This window comes from Selaginella moellendorffii, unplaced genomic scaffold (assembly GCF_000143415.4).
Source record: "Selaginella moellendorffii unplaced genomic scaffold, v1.0 SELMOscaffold_68, whole genome shotgun sequence".
NCBI lineage: Eukaryota > Viridiplantae > Streptophyta > Lycopodiopsida > Selaginellales > Selaginellaceae > Selaginella > Selaginella moellendorffii.
The window spans coordinates 338,922-352,975 of NW_003314329.1; the positions used below are offsets into that span (position 1 = coordinate 338,922).

The window sequence follows — 14,054 nt, forward strand, 5'->3', positions numbered from 1 at the left end:
ATAGGAAAATATCACACCCACCGTGGCAACATGGAACTTGTGCAAAGCGCGAATGCTACTTGACAAGCCCACGCTATTTCCCTTTTTGTTACGCGACGTGGACACGTATGGTGACCTGGATCCCGCGTCATCGCCACGTCACCCGCGAGCCCTAAAGCTTGAGGTCGCGAGAATGCGGAGCTAGCTGCGGTGTCCCTCTCGTCGGATCTGGTAGGGTGGGAGAGTGGGGAGATCTTCCGCTAGGGCTTCGCGAGGGACTACTCACCTAGAATCTAGAATGATGTAGAGGAGGGGGGCGAGTGGGGGATTAGCTTGGATCTCTGATGATCACGCACAGGAGATCTTTGGAGCGATGGCAGTGTTTTAGGGTTTTGGGATTGCCGCTCGACAATGGCCACGCGCAATCGCACAGCTCTGTTTCGCAAGTACCGCACTGCCCTACAGCAAGTGCGGCCAGCGTCAGCGTCCACGTCGGCACAAGGCGCTGTCGTGGAGCTCTCCAATGCGCCCCTCCTGCGAGGGGCTGCTTCCGGATATAACAGGCTCAGCACGGTGGACGTGGATGGCTCCAGGTAGAATTTTTTTTCTGGATTTCTTTGCTCGATCCAACTCAAACTTCTTCTTCGTTTTTTTCTTTTCTTGTTGTGCTTGATCTCCACCAGGGAAGGTGTTGTATCGGTGGGATTGCCACCGCCTTGGGTTGATGTCTCGGAAGAAGTTGCAATCGACATGCAGAAGATCCGGTCCAAGATGGGAGAGTTGGCCAAAGCTCATGCTCGAGCGCTCATGCCTACGTTTGATGACATCAAAGGTAAAGGCCAAGAACACAACATAGAATTGATGAGTCAAGACATAACCAGACTGCTTAAGAAATGTGAACAAAAGCTGAGGCAGCTTTCTCAGGATCGAGGACACTCGGAAGACATGAAGCTGCGTGTGAATGTGCAGGTTTGTATTCTTTCTTCTTTTTCTTGGATTCTGGTGGACCAACATGTGTTGCTGTGAGCAGAGATCTCTGGCGACCGACCTCCAAACGTTGTCCGTTGAGTTTCGCAAGCATCAGAAAGGCTACTTACAGCGTTTGCAGCAGCAGCAGCAGCAAGAGGTCAGTCAGTGCTTTTTTTTTCTCTCTGGATCGCATTTTAGCTCACGGTGTTGGTGCTTTCTTTCTTGGCTTTGCAGCGTGCATCCATCACTGCGTCATACGAGCGGGGAAAAGAGGACGAGTTTTATGACCCGGTAAGCTCTCGCGCTTGTTTACTTTCTGGTTTTTCTCTAAACTGAAAGGTGGACTGGCTTGTTCCAGGGATTCAACGAGCAACAAATGTCCCGGCTCAAGAAGGCCGAGGTGCTGAGCGAGGAACGGGAGAAGGAAGTCCAACAGGTACTCTACTCATTGCGTTGTTTGGGAAAAAGTTTTCTAATGCAGCTGGTCTGTGCAGATAATGGAGTCTGTGAACGATCTCGCGCAGATCATGAAAGACCTCTCCACGCTTGTAATCGATCAGGTATGCGTGTGGTATCAGGAGCTTAAGTTCTCAATCGATTATTTTCTTTGAAAAAACTCAGGGAACTATAGTCGATCGAATCGATTACAACGTCCAACAAGTGGCCACCTCGATCGAGCAAGGAGTCCGAGAGCTAGAACAGGTTTGTTGGATCTCTCGCTTTTCATTCTCGCAACGCTAAGATCTTCTTCTTGTGTCAATGAACAGGCCGAAAGAACGCAAAAAAAGGGAGACATGGTTTTCTGCGTCATGGTTTTGATCGCACTGTGCGTCTTCATGATATGCGTGCTCATTTTCAAGAAGCTCGTCTTGTAGCCTAGGACAAAAGAAGTGAGCTCCAAATTTTTTGGAATAAAAAAGAGGGAACAGAAGATTTAGGGTTTGTTCATGCGCCTTGCCCGCGATGGCGGACGATGCGATTCGCTACGAGAGCTACAAAGGCGAGGAGCAGCTGCCGCTGGTGATGAGTCTCGTCGACAGCGAGCTGAGCGAGCCCTATTCCATCTTCACGTATCGGTATTTCATCACTTTGTGGCCAAATCTCTGTTACCTGGTAAGAAATTCGCCTCTAGAATTTCAAAGCTATCGATATGATCGTGGAAATCGTCTCATCGTAGGCTTTCGACAAGGACAAATGCGTGGGCACTATAGTGTGCAAGATGGGGCACCATAGAAACTCCTTTCGCGGTTACATTGCAATGCTGGTGGTGATCACGGCGTACCGAGGCAAAGGCATAGGTTTGTAAGAACAAAAGAATTGGCAAAACAAGCGCGATGCTTCCTTCTTTTTCTCTTGGTTTTCCCAGCCACGGAGCTTGTGACGAGGTGCGTATCGGTGATGCGGGACTCAGGGTGTGACGAGGTTAGTGGAGACTTCTCTTTCGACTTCTCTTCCTTTTCTTTTTCTAAATTGTTCTTTGTGTGTGTGTGTGTGTGTCGTGGATCATGGACAACTATGCATCACTATCAATTCTCATAGTTTTTTGTTCTTTCAGGTGGCGCTCGAGGCAGAAGTGAGCAACGTAGGAGCACTCGCGTTGTATGGAAATCTCGGTTTCCTGCGAGCCAAGCGGCTGGACAAGTACTACCTCAACGGAGTCGACGCCTTCCGCTTGAAGCTGCGGTTTCCCAGGCCCGATTCAGCGCTACTGGACGAAGCCGAGCAGTCTTACGAAGTTTACAGCGACGACCACTCGCACTCGCACTCGTGCTGTTCTCACGACCATCACCATCACTCGCACGGCCATCACCATCACGGTCACGAAATCGAGGAGCACGGACATGGACACTGCTCGCATCACCACCACCACGGCCACGAACACCCGGGCTGCTGCTAGTCGTGCTGCCAATACAAGTGTCGAGGTAAGAGAAAAGGGAGAAAAATCATAGAAAAGTTTTGGTATTGTCAATCTTTTTATATAGCTACTTACAATGTGTACAGGACTTCGTGCTGCGTTGCGTTGCATTGCTTTGCGTTTAGCAGCGCCAGGCAGAGGCTGCAAACAGGGTACGCGACTGCCAACCGAGCGTCAGGCAACCGGCAGTCTCTTGGATGGTGTGACCACCCCCTGGGAAAATGGTCAAGAAGGTGGCAGCCTGGTTGTAAGCATTGGACCCGAGGTGCCTCGGTTTGAAGCCCATGCCGGACATCCGCCGAGTCCACTGCTCCAGCCGCTCGTGCCTCTCGACTCGGGCTCTGCCTTCGCACGCAAGGATGTTGACGATCTCTCGGCCCAGGTGGGCTTCGGACTCGAGAACCGCTTGCTCCACTTGACCGAACTGCTGGTAGATTGAATCGAAGATGGCGGAGTAGTAGTGCAGGCACTCGTTGAAGCGGTTGTCGAAGTCGGGGCTGTTGTGGCTGGCATCCTGCTCGAGCAGCGTGAAGATCTTGGGAGACAGGCGTCTCACCGATGCCAGGACCGAGTCGAGGCTATCGTCAACGAGGCGGTGAAGGTGTAGCATGGAGTTTACAGCCAGAGCCTCGCCGGGGTAGACCAGGACGGAGGCGATGGAGTTGACGGTCTGGAACTGGAGATCGACGCCTATACTAGCCGCGAACCGAGCGAGCCTGTTTCCAGTGTGGTGGACTTGGAACTGGAGGTGGTCGGGGGCGATGGCGGTCAAGCGGAGGGACGGAGGTCCCCCGGGCCGGATAGCCAGCATCTGGATGAGCGGCGGCCACTGGACACCCAGCCCAAACTCGAAGTCGATGATGTGCACGCTCCGCTCCTCCTCGAGCTCCTCGTACATGGCCTGGTTGGCGGTGAAGTGGCCGAACTTGAGGAAGGGACAGGTCCGGTAGAAGCTCTCGAGGAATGCTGGATCGGCTTCCTCGGCTTGCGCTGCTGGGAGAGAACCAAAGAGGATCCGGCGAGAGAGACCCTCGACGAAGTAAGCAGCCACTCGGCCGATAGCTCCAGCGCTGTCACCCATGGAGAGTAGCAGCATGCGGATCTGGTCGAGAAACTCCTCGGCCTTGGCAGACTTGTCATCCTCTCGGCCAAGGCAGGCCCCGCAAGCGAAGAGCAAATGGATGAGCTTGAGCCCGTTTGCCTCTTGGTCGTCCTGCTGCTCGTCATCGGGCTGGGTGTGGATCATGTGGAGAGGCAGCGCGTTGGTGGTGGTGGTGGTGGTGGCGATCCTGCTCGAGTCGTGAGGACAAGAGATAAGCAGAGATGGCGGCGAGGGGCTGCTGCTGGTGTTATCTTGCTGCGAGTCTAGCGGACTACCTCGGGTTTGCTGCTCGATGAGGCTGTCGATCCAGCCGGAGATGTCGGATGGGTTGGAGTGGACCGCGTCCTGATCGAAGCGCTCGACTCCGAGGCTCTCGAGCCGCTCCATTCGATCTGCGAGTTGAGGGAGCTCCGCTTGTGCGACGGCGTAGCCCGTGTCCGCCAGCATGCTGTCGAACATCGCCCAGTTGCTCATCTTGCCCCTCGGCTCCTCTCAAAGCTGGAAGAGAGAGAGCGAGCGAGCGAGAAAGAAAAAGAGAGAGACCGAGAGAGGGGGGGAGCGGTCGCTACGAGATGGGTTAAATGGACGGTGGCGGCCGCGCGCATCGGAGGGAGAGAAGGCTGCCACGTAGATAATTCGCGGACAATGTGAATGGGACGGACGAGGGGCATATTCGCCCAGCTTTGAATATTAAGATAATAGAAGTTACGAGAGGTAGTTTACGTGGACACCCAACCATCCGGTCATGGTGACCACGGACGCAATGTGCTCCCAAAACAGTATCGCGGAGGCTTCTTGCTCGGCGTAACCTTGGAGGCTGGCCACCGCTCCTGCGAAGATTTGCAGTGTTAGTTCGATCCATTCATCCAAATCCCCCTTCTCACCTGCGAGAATGGAGGTTGGCATCGAGTGCTGGAGCAGCAGCACGAAGCGGAACATCTTGTTGTTGGGTGGTAGCAAGTTGAGCTTCTCGGCGAGTGAAACCACGGCAATGCCCATTGGAGGCACCAGCACAAGCCTCACCACCGTGATGGCCAGCGTCGTCTTGAGTCCCAGCTCGGACGCTCCAGGTCCTGGAAACAACAGTGGCGAGTGAGTAAACTAAAGTTCCGGATTCGTATCTCTCCAACCTTTGACGAGATTCCCTCCGAGGACGAGCATGATGCATGGGATCATGGCTCCACTGATCCACAAGAGCAAGCAGCTTACGAGAAAAACAAAAAATGCCATGCCTTACCCGAGGATGTTGAGGCTGTCGGAGAGGAAGTAGAACACCGCATCGTCTTCCAGGAAGAGCATCTTGAGGAACGGCGTTGCTCCAAACACCAGTGCCAGAAGCTGCACAAAATCCACTGTTTCCAGCGACTGAAAGGAGAAAACAAAACACGATCTCTCAACGTACAGATGCTGCAACCGGTGGCTGAAGTATGTCTCCAATCCTCGCGCTCTGTAGCCACAGCTTGATTCGGGCCACGGCCTGCGACACTTTCCGGCACTGTTGAGAAGATCTCACACAAGAGTCCAGTTGACAACTTACTTTGCTGTTCGTGGATGGAACAACATTGTCGCTTTCGCTTGCCTCGCTACTGCTGTGATCAACAAGGAGAGACTCTCGCAGCTTGGAGGCTTCTTCCTCTTCAGAAGCAGGAGGTGCTAGCATCCTGTACACGAACGTGTAGACGATCACTGCCCCCACCTATATACAGAAGTAGAGAAAACATCAGAAGCAAAAACAATGGAACATACGCCATGAGCTCTACCAGGAGCAAAACTGGAATACGTACCCACTGTCCATAGGATATATACGCAACGCCGTCAGTGTTGCAAGTGTCTGGATCGTTGAAGGGGTTGTTCTTGTCCCGGCAAATCGCTCCCACGAGAACCAAAGGTATGTTTCCAATGTTTCCTGCGGGGACATGATTCATGGAGCTCCGGGATCCAAAAGCAAGCGAGCGAGGAAGAACATACCAATGCCGATCATGACGATGGTGAACTTGAAGAAGCGCGGCGGTGGCTTGATGAGCAGCGCCACGAGCAGGCCGAGCAAACAGCCCAGTGTGGAGGAGAGAAGCACGTTGACTGGGATGAACCACCTGTTGACAAAAAGGACCACGTAAGTTCCGGAAGTCAGCGCTTCTTGACTACCATTCCAGCAGCTTCTCTAGGGTCACTGCTGTTCCCAGTTGCGTGAAGATGAGGCACGGCAAGAACACTTGGAAGACGAGCTGGAACAAGGCAGCCATGGATGGATCTACATGGAGTGGATTGCTTCTCTCTTACCTTGCTCAGCTGCTTACGCGAAGTGGCGTTGAGGATGTTGATGTAGGAGGAGGCCATGAGCAATCCCAGCGCACACATGACCAGAACTTTGGCGATTGGAAGCACCGAAAACTGGAGCAATCGCGTCAGGGACTCGGGCTGCGCCTCCATTGCAATGCTCTTCCTTTTTCGACATGAAATTCCTAGACAAAGGCGCTTCCTCTCGCCCTAAACCCGGTCCCAATCGTCGCTCAGACACACTAAAAATCTCTCTTTTTTTTTTTTTTTTGTCTACAGCGACTCTCCATCCACCCAAGCAAGAGTTTTATACAAACTTAAGCTAACCGTTTATTTGTGTAGCCAAAAAATAGTTCCAGCCGAGAACATATCTTAGCGTCGATCAATCCGAGAGAAAGAGAATGGAAGGAAAAGAAAGAAAAAACAGAAGAATCGCCCACCATCTGGATGAACGAAATAAATGTGTGGAGCGGTGGTGTCACTCGAAACTTGCAAAAAACACCACCATGCACCACCAAAAATCGGCTAGATCGTCTCGACCGCTTCGCTTCGATCACGCGCCGCTCGACACCTGCCTTTGGAAGAGCCGTGTAGCATCGTAACAAGCGTCGAGGGGCCGGCACGGAGTAGTGAGGTACAAAGGCACGCTAGCGGCCGTTGGAGGTGTCGGAGTCATCGTCGTCTTCCCCGATACAATCACCGAGCTCTCAATCCGGTCCCGACCATCACGATCACCACGATGTTTCGATGATCCCACTGCCGTGCTCCTATTCTCATCGTCCTCCGCCACCCTGTCCTGGCCATCGTTCAAGAGCCCCTCCAAGAACCCGGTGTCGCTATCGCTGCTGCTCGAGCTCGTCGTCGTCTGCCACGATCTCCACGATCCCAAGTCGGCGTTGATGCTGCGACGCCCCAGCTTGACCCTCGCAAGGCTGCTTCCCGGCGTCGGCGACACCTCCTCCTCCTTGTCCACCGCGCTTGCATGCTCAACGATCCACTCGTGATCTGGAACCATCAAACCAAACAAAAGCTTGAGTTTCTTCCCATCGATCAACAAGAACGAACGAACTCGACGAACGTACTGAGGATTTGAGCCGGAGTGAGGCGCTTGCTGGGATCCTGGCACAGCATCCCGCGAACGAGGCGCTTGACCGAGGCGGAAAGCTTTGGCCAGGGGTCGCTGGAGAGGTCAAGGTGGCCATAGCGAATAGCATCAAAGATGCCCTCCTCCGTCTCGTCCCAAAACGGTGGGACGCCACACAGCATCACGTACAGTACCACGCCCGCGCTCCAAACGTCCACCTCTGGCCCGTACTCGCCCCTCAAAACCTCTGGAGCGATGTAGTACGCGCTGCCAGCCATGCCCGAGTGCGTCTCGCCTGTAACATTGATCGATCAATCGAAGCGTCAGAACTAGGCAGTGGAAAGAGAACCGCCACCCTCTCTCACTCCACACTCGAATCTCATCACCACTCCACTAGCACCACCACCAGAGCACCAAGAAATAAAGAAAACGCTGCTCTCACCTGGGTGGAAGTGGACAGCGAGGCCGAAATCCGCGACTTTGATCCGCGAGTTGCTCGCCGCATCCACCAGCAGGATGTTCTCGGGCTTGAGGTCCCGGTGGATGATCCCGCGCGCGTTGCAGCACTGGATCACCTCCACAACCGTCTTGCACACCCGCGCCGCGTCGCGCTCGCAGTACATCTTCCTCTCCACGATCCGGTCGAAGAGCTCGCCGCCCTCGCACAGCTCCATCACCATATGGACGGACTCGTCGTCCTCCACCACGTCGCGCAAGCCCACAATGTGTGGATTCCCGGCCAGCTGCTGCATGATCTCGATCTCGCGCTGCACGTCGCGCACGTCAGCCGCCGACGTGAGCTTGGCCTTGGCGATGGACTTGCAAGCCAGGCGCTCGCCGGTGGATCTATGGCGGCACAGCCGGATGACGCCGAATTGGCCCCTGCCCAGCTCCTCGCCCAGCTCGTAGTTGTCGCCGATGCCCTGGTCGCTCGCGCCAGCCACGATTCGGCAGCGCCCACCAGCGCCGCCGCCACCAGCGCCGCCGCCGGGATGAATGGAGCAAGTGTGGCACAGCACGCGTGGATCTTCACTCTCGGCGCCCAGGAGCAAATCGCACAGGCTCAAGCAGCAAGAGTTGCCCATCCGAGGAGCAACACCGACACGAGATCCACGGATCGGTGCCGCGCATCACAACAGCTGGCTCGCTCGCGCGCGCGCTCCTCCGCCCCTCTTTCACCCTGCGCCGCTGGCAATCGATTGATGGGGGAGAAGATGGAAAGCCTGGAAAAACGAGTGGAGATTTCTGGCGCGCCCTGCTCGCCTGGATGCGATTTGAGAGAGGCGGAGAGACAGAGATCCGTGCAGCTTTCCTCGCGCCTTTCATAGAAGCTGCCACTGGCGCCGAAATCCTTCACTCGGCCATGGCCACACACGCCTGTGTGATTTTTCTTTTGGACTCGGCTCCACGTTCTCGTGACGTGTGGCGATTCCATTGCCACGTCAGCAGTCACGTGGAAAACGACGTCCGTACCCTTTTGTGCACTTTTCGGTACAAAATAAGTTTGACTCGAGTTGACTCACAATTGACTCGAGTTGACTTACTGAAAACAAACAATTGTGTGGGTTTGATTTTTTTTCACTTTGCATTGTTTTTCCACCGACTGGAATTGTAAGCGACCGAAAAGCCAACTGAGTTTGTGGGTCAACTCTGCGTTGAATAAGCGAGCGAAAAGCCAGCTGAGTTTGTAGGTCAACCCTGCGTTGAATAAGTTTGCTCAACGCATCACTTGACCGGAAGGGCAGCTGGGTAAGTAAGTCCCGCAGACAGCGACGCATCGGCAGCTGCGAGACGAAAGGTTCCAATGTGTGCACGTAAGTTCTTCCAGCCAATGTCTTATTGAAAACCTCTTTCTTTCTCTCTTTACCTTTCCTCTCTCTCGAGAGCCGCAAAGTGAGCGAGCGAGGTAGGACAGCTATGGTGGATTCGAGAATTATGGTGTGGACGTCCATAGCAGGGATCGCCGGAGCTCTCTGGCTCGTGGCGCTTGTTTACTGGCGATCATGGAGGTTCCGGAAGCTGGAGAGGCTCCCCCCTGGAAGCATGGGATGGCCTCTCATTGGGGAGCTCATTCCTTACGTGACGATTGCTCGCTCCGAGGCTCCTTACATCTTCCCAATGGAGAGGGAAAAGAAGTACCTATACAATGATCTTGTTGCTGGATTGTGAATGCTGATATGATCTTTGTGTGGAAAGGTATGGGACGGTGTTCAAGACGAGCTTGCTCACGGGCAAGACGATCATGATCACGGACGTGGAGGGCGTCAAGTTTGTGCTCCACAACGAGGGGGTGCTGTTTGAGTCTGGCTACCCTCGATCGCTCAAGGACGTGCTGGGAGAGCACGCAATGCTCTTCCAGCACGGCGAGCTCCACAAGAGAATGCACGCCATGCTCAAGAGGTTTGTGAGCTCCACGCCTCTCAAGAAGCACCTCACTCGCGAGATGGAGCTCCTGACCAAGCAAGGGATGAGTACGTGGAGCAGGGGCACCAAGATCTTGCTCCAGGACGAAATCCAGAGGGTACATTATTCTCCAGCATATATGATCCTCATATAATAATCTTGTAAAACTCTTGCCAGATCACGCACGACTTTCTGATGAAGCAGCTGTTTGGCCTGGAGCCAGGCAAGCTCTCGGCAACGATCTTCGAGGAATTTAACAGGCTCATGGGGGGTATAATTGGAATCCCATTGATGATACCAGGGACTCCATACCACCGGGCCATGAAGGTGCTCTGCAAGAACACCCCCTTCTTCATGTTTATTTTGCGTAGATCTAAGTGACTTTGCTTCCAATCTTTCAGGCACGTAAGAAGCTGACCAAGATCATAAGTGGCATGGTAGCGTTCCGGAGATCTCGGCCAGACATCGAGCACAAGGACATCCTCAATGCCTTGATCGAGGAGATTAAGCAAGAGGAGAGAGACGCGGACCAGATCATCGTCGACAATGCCCTCATCAACATTGCAAACGCAGAGGGCATTCCAGCGGTTATCATCGCCTTTGCAGTCAAGAATTTGTCGGAGAATCCCAAAGCTCTGGAACAGATCAGAGTAAGAACTATTCATCCCTGGCTAACGCTGCATGGAACTCTTGTCTCCAGGAGGAAAATCTCGCGATCCGAAAGGGAAAAGATCCAAGCGAGGGCCTAACATGGAATGAATACATGTCGCTAGATTTCACTCACGCGGTATATATGCCCATACTTCAGACAAACTTTGTTTCTACGCATTGTTTGAGCGCAGGTTTTCAATGAGACACTCCGCCTGGCAAATGGGGCTCAAGGAGTGATGAGAAAGGCACTCAAGGACGTGGAATTCCGAGGTGAAATCTTCCGACTTTTTGGGAAGTGTTACATCATGGTGTTTTCTCTCTTCCAGGCTATGTGATCCCAAAAGGCTGGACAGTTCTTCCTTATTTTCTCAACATTCACTTCGATGAGAAGATGTTTCCACAGCCCACCAAGTTCCACCCCTGGCGCTGGTTAGAGGTATTAAGCACTACTTCTCATTCTTGCAACTTTGCAACTTGGTTGCAACAGAGAAGCATTCCATCATCGTATGTGCTGCCGTTTGGAGGAGGGGCGAGACTTTGCCCGGGACAAGAACTGGCCAAAGTACAAACTGCAGTGTTTCTTCATCACTTTGTGACTCAATTCAGGTCTGTCCAAATACCCCATCCTCCGAATTCTCAGTACTTCCTTGGTGCGTATGTGTGTAGATGGGAAGCGGAGCCAGAGAAAGTGATCAACTTCCCAAAGATCAGCACCAAGAACCATTTACCAGTGGTGTTACACGATCTATAGACACTCAAGACAGCTTCTCCATCTCTAGAGTTACTACAAGACTACAATTAATAGTTCGTGTCTGTGGATTCACAAGCAGCAAAAGAAAAAAGGAAGCTACAACTTTAAGTCTGTCCGAGTAGTAACTTCTCCACACAGTCGTCAACAAGCAGCAAGGCACTTGTCTAGCAGAAAAAAAACTTGGCCCGCCAACTTCTGTTCTTGACAGCGAGATCGCGTGTGGTGGGGTCGAGAAATTTCCCATTGAATCGTGAGATCGAGTGTGCCAGAGCCGAGAAAGTTCCAACGATGAACCAACTTGGTTAGTTTTCGAGCTCTAGATTTACTAATGCCAATGCCGGCCTGAGCTTGGATGATCTCGGATTGTGAAAGAACACAAGAATCCCCTTGGCGTCCTTGCCAAAGCTCTCAGCGGATTCAGCTTCTTGCCAATGCCGGAGCTTGCAAAGTTGGCTGGCGTCGCAAAACGCGATGGCCGCGTCTCCACTGCATAAATCATGCAACACAATGAACAGCGAGTTCACAAAAAAAGAAGAGCCAACCTTCGCCATGGAGGTGCTGAAGTAACGAAACCAATCCTGTCCCGGATCTCACTTCCGTCCTGGTTCTCAATTTCCAAACCTTGCCACTTCTGCGCTCTGATCAGATGAAAACATGAAGCATAAACACGCAAATCCTGAAGAGCTCAGCTCACCTGTCAAGCCACCCATGGAAGTCTTGCAAAGTTGGAGCATAGAGAAGACAGCCTTCTTCCGGAACACCCTTCCGCGCAGGCTGGATCATCACCTTGAGGTAGCAGGCTCCGGGTGTGGAAGGCATGGTCCAGCTAGTAGCAGTCACTGGCTTGAACTGGGAGAGAGTTAGATCGTGTAATTGCAGATACGCCGAGAGCACAAGCGCCGTTCGCGGGACAAACAGCGAGACTTTGCTCTCCTCTCGATCCACGGGCGTTGGACTTTGTTCCATCTCTTCATCGCCGTCTCTCTCATGGTTTGAGAGTTCTTTGTACGCCGGACAGTCTGGAAAGTCGTGCGGGAATGAAGATATCCCTCCCTGACAGGCCAAATCACGAGTTTGAGTTTGACAGACTAAAGACTTTCGAGAGCCAACGTACGTGCGTCATGATCCAGCGTCGTTCTGCCTGACCGATCACACGAGCTCCAGCAAGCACTAGCGACATCCAGAATGCGTGGACCCAGCTCTTGGGAAGAACAAGCGAGCACCTTCAAGTTTCAGAGTTGAAGTGATGGTGAGAAGAAACAAAAGCAAAGAACTCACCCGTTCAAGGCTTTTTGCTGGTATTTCATCAGCAAAATGGGACATTTCTTCCAGGAGGGAGGCTCCGCGTCCTTGGTTTCCAAGCGAAAGTGGGACAAGCGATGAGCTTGCTGCCTTTTGTTTACGGTCTTGTCAGATGGTGGAGGCTCAACAGCACTGGACGGACCCCATAGTCTCGAAGTGCTGCCTTGTTCGGCCTTTGGTTGTTGATCCATGACAGCTTGCCAGTATGTTGCGTCCAGATTGTTGATAGTCTCCTCTACTTGTGGGACAGGACGCTCGTTTCTCGTCGTTTCGTTCTCGACAGGGACAGCCGGATCGCTCTCTAAAAGGAAACGATGTCGAGGGTCACAAACTTCCAGCTCTACACATGCCTGCTTTGAAAGTTTGCTCAAAAGTCCTTCAAAAGAAGACGTGCCATCAGACCTGCAAAGTTTTTTCAAGTCAGTCCTTGAATGAAAACAGACTCTTTGACGCACCCAGGTTTCATCACTTTACCCAGAAGTTGGAAGGTTTCTTTCCCAAAAATCTCCAAAGTAGCAAGCTCGTCTTTCCTCGACTTACACGTAACACTAGAAATGCCCTGCAAAGTAAAGCTTGTTATAACTGTTAGACGACGCTAGCGAACGTTCACAAACCTGGGAAGCGTTTTGCACTGCCTCGAAGACCTCATCAAATGCAGCTGCATGAACGAAGATCCACAGCTTCTCATGGTCCGCACAAAAGACCACCTTGACAGGAGCAATGCAAGACAGCGGCACCTTCCCACAGTGATGAGCCTGAGATCAAAATAAAGAAAAAGAAAGGAAAACACCAACCATGAGAAGAACGAAGAACTCATTGGAAAAGTGAAAAACTGACCATAGCGATCACGTAGCATGGCACACGAGAGACATTCCCAGCCAGTGGCTCCAAAACCAGTCCCAAAACTCGTGACAACTCCTCCTGGTAGAGCCAAAGCGAGAGAGTTAGCAATGCTGGCAATACGCTGCGAGGCAACGAATCGAGTTACTTGAGGACCTTCGAGCTGGATAGCACTGTAGTAGCTTGCGTCGTGCAGCACAGCTCCACGATCAGGCCATCTCAACACAGTCGCTGCGCATCGTCCCCTGGAACTTGGATGAGATCTAAGCGACGAAAGAAAATCACCACAAGAGAGCAAACCTTCCAGGGATGCCACTGGAAAGCCAGTATCCCCAGCGCTTGGCCATGTAGAAGCGCTTGGCATGCCACACATGAGTAACAAGGCGTCGAGTTCCATCTTTGCAAGAGCCTCCCTTCCCTTTTACCACGTCTTGAAGCTCTACTCTTCTCCGGACACGCCTAGACAAGGAAGCCACCTTGAGCTCCCTCTTCCTCTTCTTATCCTCGCCTTCCACCACTCCATCTTCCTTGTCCCCGGCATTGGCATTGGCACTGGCGCTGGCATTGGCTTTCTTCTTGGATTTCTTCTCCTGGTGGTTCCAGAAGCGGTGCTTGCGGCGATTGTGGCTCTTAGTCCTGCGCTTGATGGACGCCAGCCCATCGCTGGACTTACCGGAACTTTGCAGCGCTGCGAAGAGCGATTCAAGCTCGGGAGCCCTCGCCTCAGCGAAGCGCTCCACCGCAAGAACACCATCACCCATTGGAACTTCTAGCCTAGGGC

The 14,054-nt window shown here is 52.9% G+C and overlaps 7 protein-coding genes across 10 annotated transcripts; 3 read left to right on the forward strand and 4 right to left on the reverse strand.

Annotated features, from left to right (window-relative positions):
- The first annotated feature begins 125 nt into the window (after positions 1–125).
- Positions 126–1,894, forward strand: LOC9653335 (syntaxin-41). The gene is made up of 8 exons (XM_024659421.1): positions 126–572; positions 663–948; positions 1,010–1,105; positions 1,183–1,239; positions 1,307–1,384; positions 1,443–1,508; positions 1,570–1,650; positions 1,716–1,894. Exons 1-8 carry the CDS (start codon positions 391–393, stop codon positions 1,821–1,823), a joined length of 954 nt encoding a protein of 317 aa, XP_024515189.1. The 5' UTR covers positions 126–390; the 3' UTR covers positions 1,824–1,894.
- LOC9653056 (N-alpha-acetyltransferase MAK3) lies at positions 1,887–3,050 on the forward strand. 2 transcript variants are annotated; one of them, XM_024659423.1, is made up of 5 exons: positions 1,887–2,061; positions 2,126–2,246; positions 2,315–2,370; positions 2,504–2,870; positions 2,950–3,050. In XM_024659423.1, exons 1-4 carry the CDS (start codon positions 1,912–1,914, stop codon positions 2,843–2,845), a joined length of 669 nt encoding a protein of 222 aa, XP_024515191.1. In that variant the 5' UTR covers positions 1,887–1,911; the 3' UTR covers positions 2,846–2,870; positions 2,950–3,050. The 2 variants fall into 2 exon arrangements, with proteins under 2 accessions (XP_024515191.1, XP_002985486.1); XM_002985440.2 differs by lacking the exon at positions 2,950–3,050 and having other exon boundaries at positions 2,504–2,946.
- Positions 2,957–4,536, reverse strand: LOC9653057 (DELLA protein RGA2). Its single transcript, XM_002985494.2, has one exon. It carries the CDS (start codon positions 4,437–4,439, stop codon positions 2,985–2,987), a length of 1,455 nt encoding a protein of 484 aa, XP_002985540.1. The 5' UTR covers positions 4,440–4,536; the 3' UTR covers positions 2,957–2,984.
- An 81-nt stretch (positions 4,537–4,617) lies between these two features.
- On the reverse strand, positions 4,618–6,499 carry LOC9653336 (protein PIN-LIKES 6). 2 transcript variants are annotated; one of them, XM_024659417.1, is made up of 10 exons: positions 6,246–6,499; positions 6,111–6,190; positions 5,934–6,058; positions 5,750–5,871; positions 5,503–5,661; positions 5,368–5,442; positions 5,203–5,303; positions 5,096–5,148; positions 4,850–5,038; positions 4,618–4,795 (listed from the first exon to the last, which is right to left on the reverse strand). In XM_024659417.1, exons 1-10 carry the CDS (start codon positions 6,393–6,395, stop codon positions 4,671–4,673), a joined length of 1,179 nt encoding a protein of 392 aa, XP_024515185.1. In that variant the 5' UTR covers positions 6,396–6,499; the 3' UTR covers positions 4,618–4,670. The 2 variants fall into 2 exon arrangements, with proteins under 2 accessions (XP_024515185.1, XP_024515184.1); XM_024659416.1 differs by having other exon boundaries at positions 5,368–5,460.
- A 48-nt stretch (positions 6,500–6,547) lies between these two features.
- Positions 6,548–8,908, reverse strand: LOC9653337 (calcium-dependent protein kinase 17). The gene is made up of 3 exons (XM_002985496.2): positions 7,769–8,908; positions 7,325–7,621; positions 6,548–7,247 (listed from the first exon to the last, which is right to left on the reverse strand). Exons 1-3 carry the CDS (start codon positions 8,409–8,411, stop codon positions 6,796–6,798), a joined length of 1,392 nt encoding a protein of 463 aa, XP_002985542.2. The 5' UTR covers positions 8,412–8,908; the 3' UTR covers positions 6,548–6,795.
- Positions 8,909–9,164: 256 nt separating this feature from the next.
- On the forward strand, positions 9,165–11,242 carry LOC9653338 (3-epi-6-deoxocathasterone 23-monooxygenase). The gene is made up of 9 exons (XM_024659410.1): positions 9,165–9,461; positions 9,523–9,847; positions 9,907–10,056; positions 10,131–10,379; positions 10,430–10,516; positions 10,572–10,650; positions 10,707–10,816; positions 10,868–10,986; positions 11,047–11,242. Exons 1-9 carry the CDS (start codon positions 9,244–9,246, stop codon positions 11,129–11,131), a joined length of 1,422 nt encoding a protein of 473 aa, XP_024515178.1. The 5' UTR covers positions 9,165–9,243; the 3' UTR covers positions 11,132–11,242.
- Positions 11,243–11,411: 169 nt separating this feature from the next.
- On the reverse strand, positions 11,412–14,051 carry LOC112340619 (ribonucleases P/MRP protein subunit POP1-like). 2 transcript variants are annotated; one of them, XM_024659406.1, is made up of 10 exons: positions 13,574–14,051; positions 13,422–13,518; positions 13,271–13,354; positions 13,048–13,188; positions 12,889–12,992; positions 12,410–12,835; positions 12,246–12,354; positions 11,826–12,184; positions 11,674–11,769; positions 11,412–11,617 (listed from the first exon to the last, which is right to left on the reverse strand). In XM_024659406.1, the coding sequence occupies exons 1-10, from the start codon at positions 14,032–14,034 to the stop codon at positions 11,434–11,436; spliced, it is 2,061 nt and encodes a 686-aa protein (XP_024515174.1). In that variant the 5' UTR covers positions 14,035–14,051; the 3' UTR covers positions 11,412–11,433. The 2 variants fall into 2 exon arrangements, with proteins under 2 accessions (XP_024515174.1, XP_024515175.1); XM_024659407.1 differs by having other exon boundaries at positions 13,422–13,504; positions 13,574–13,770.
- Between the last annotated feature and the right edge of the window lie 3 nt (positions 14,052–14,054).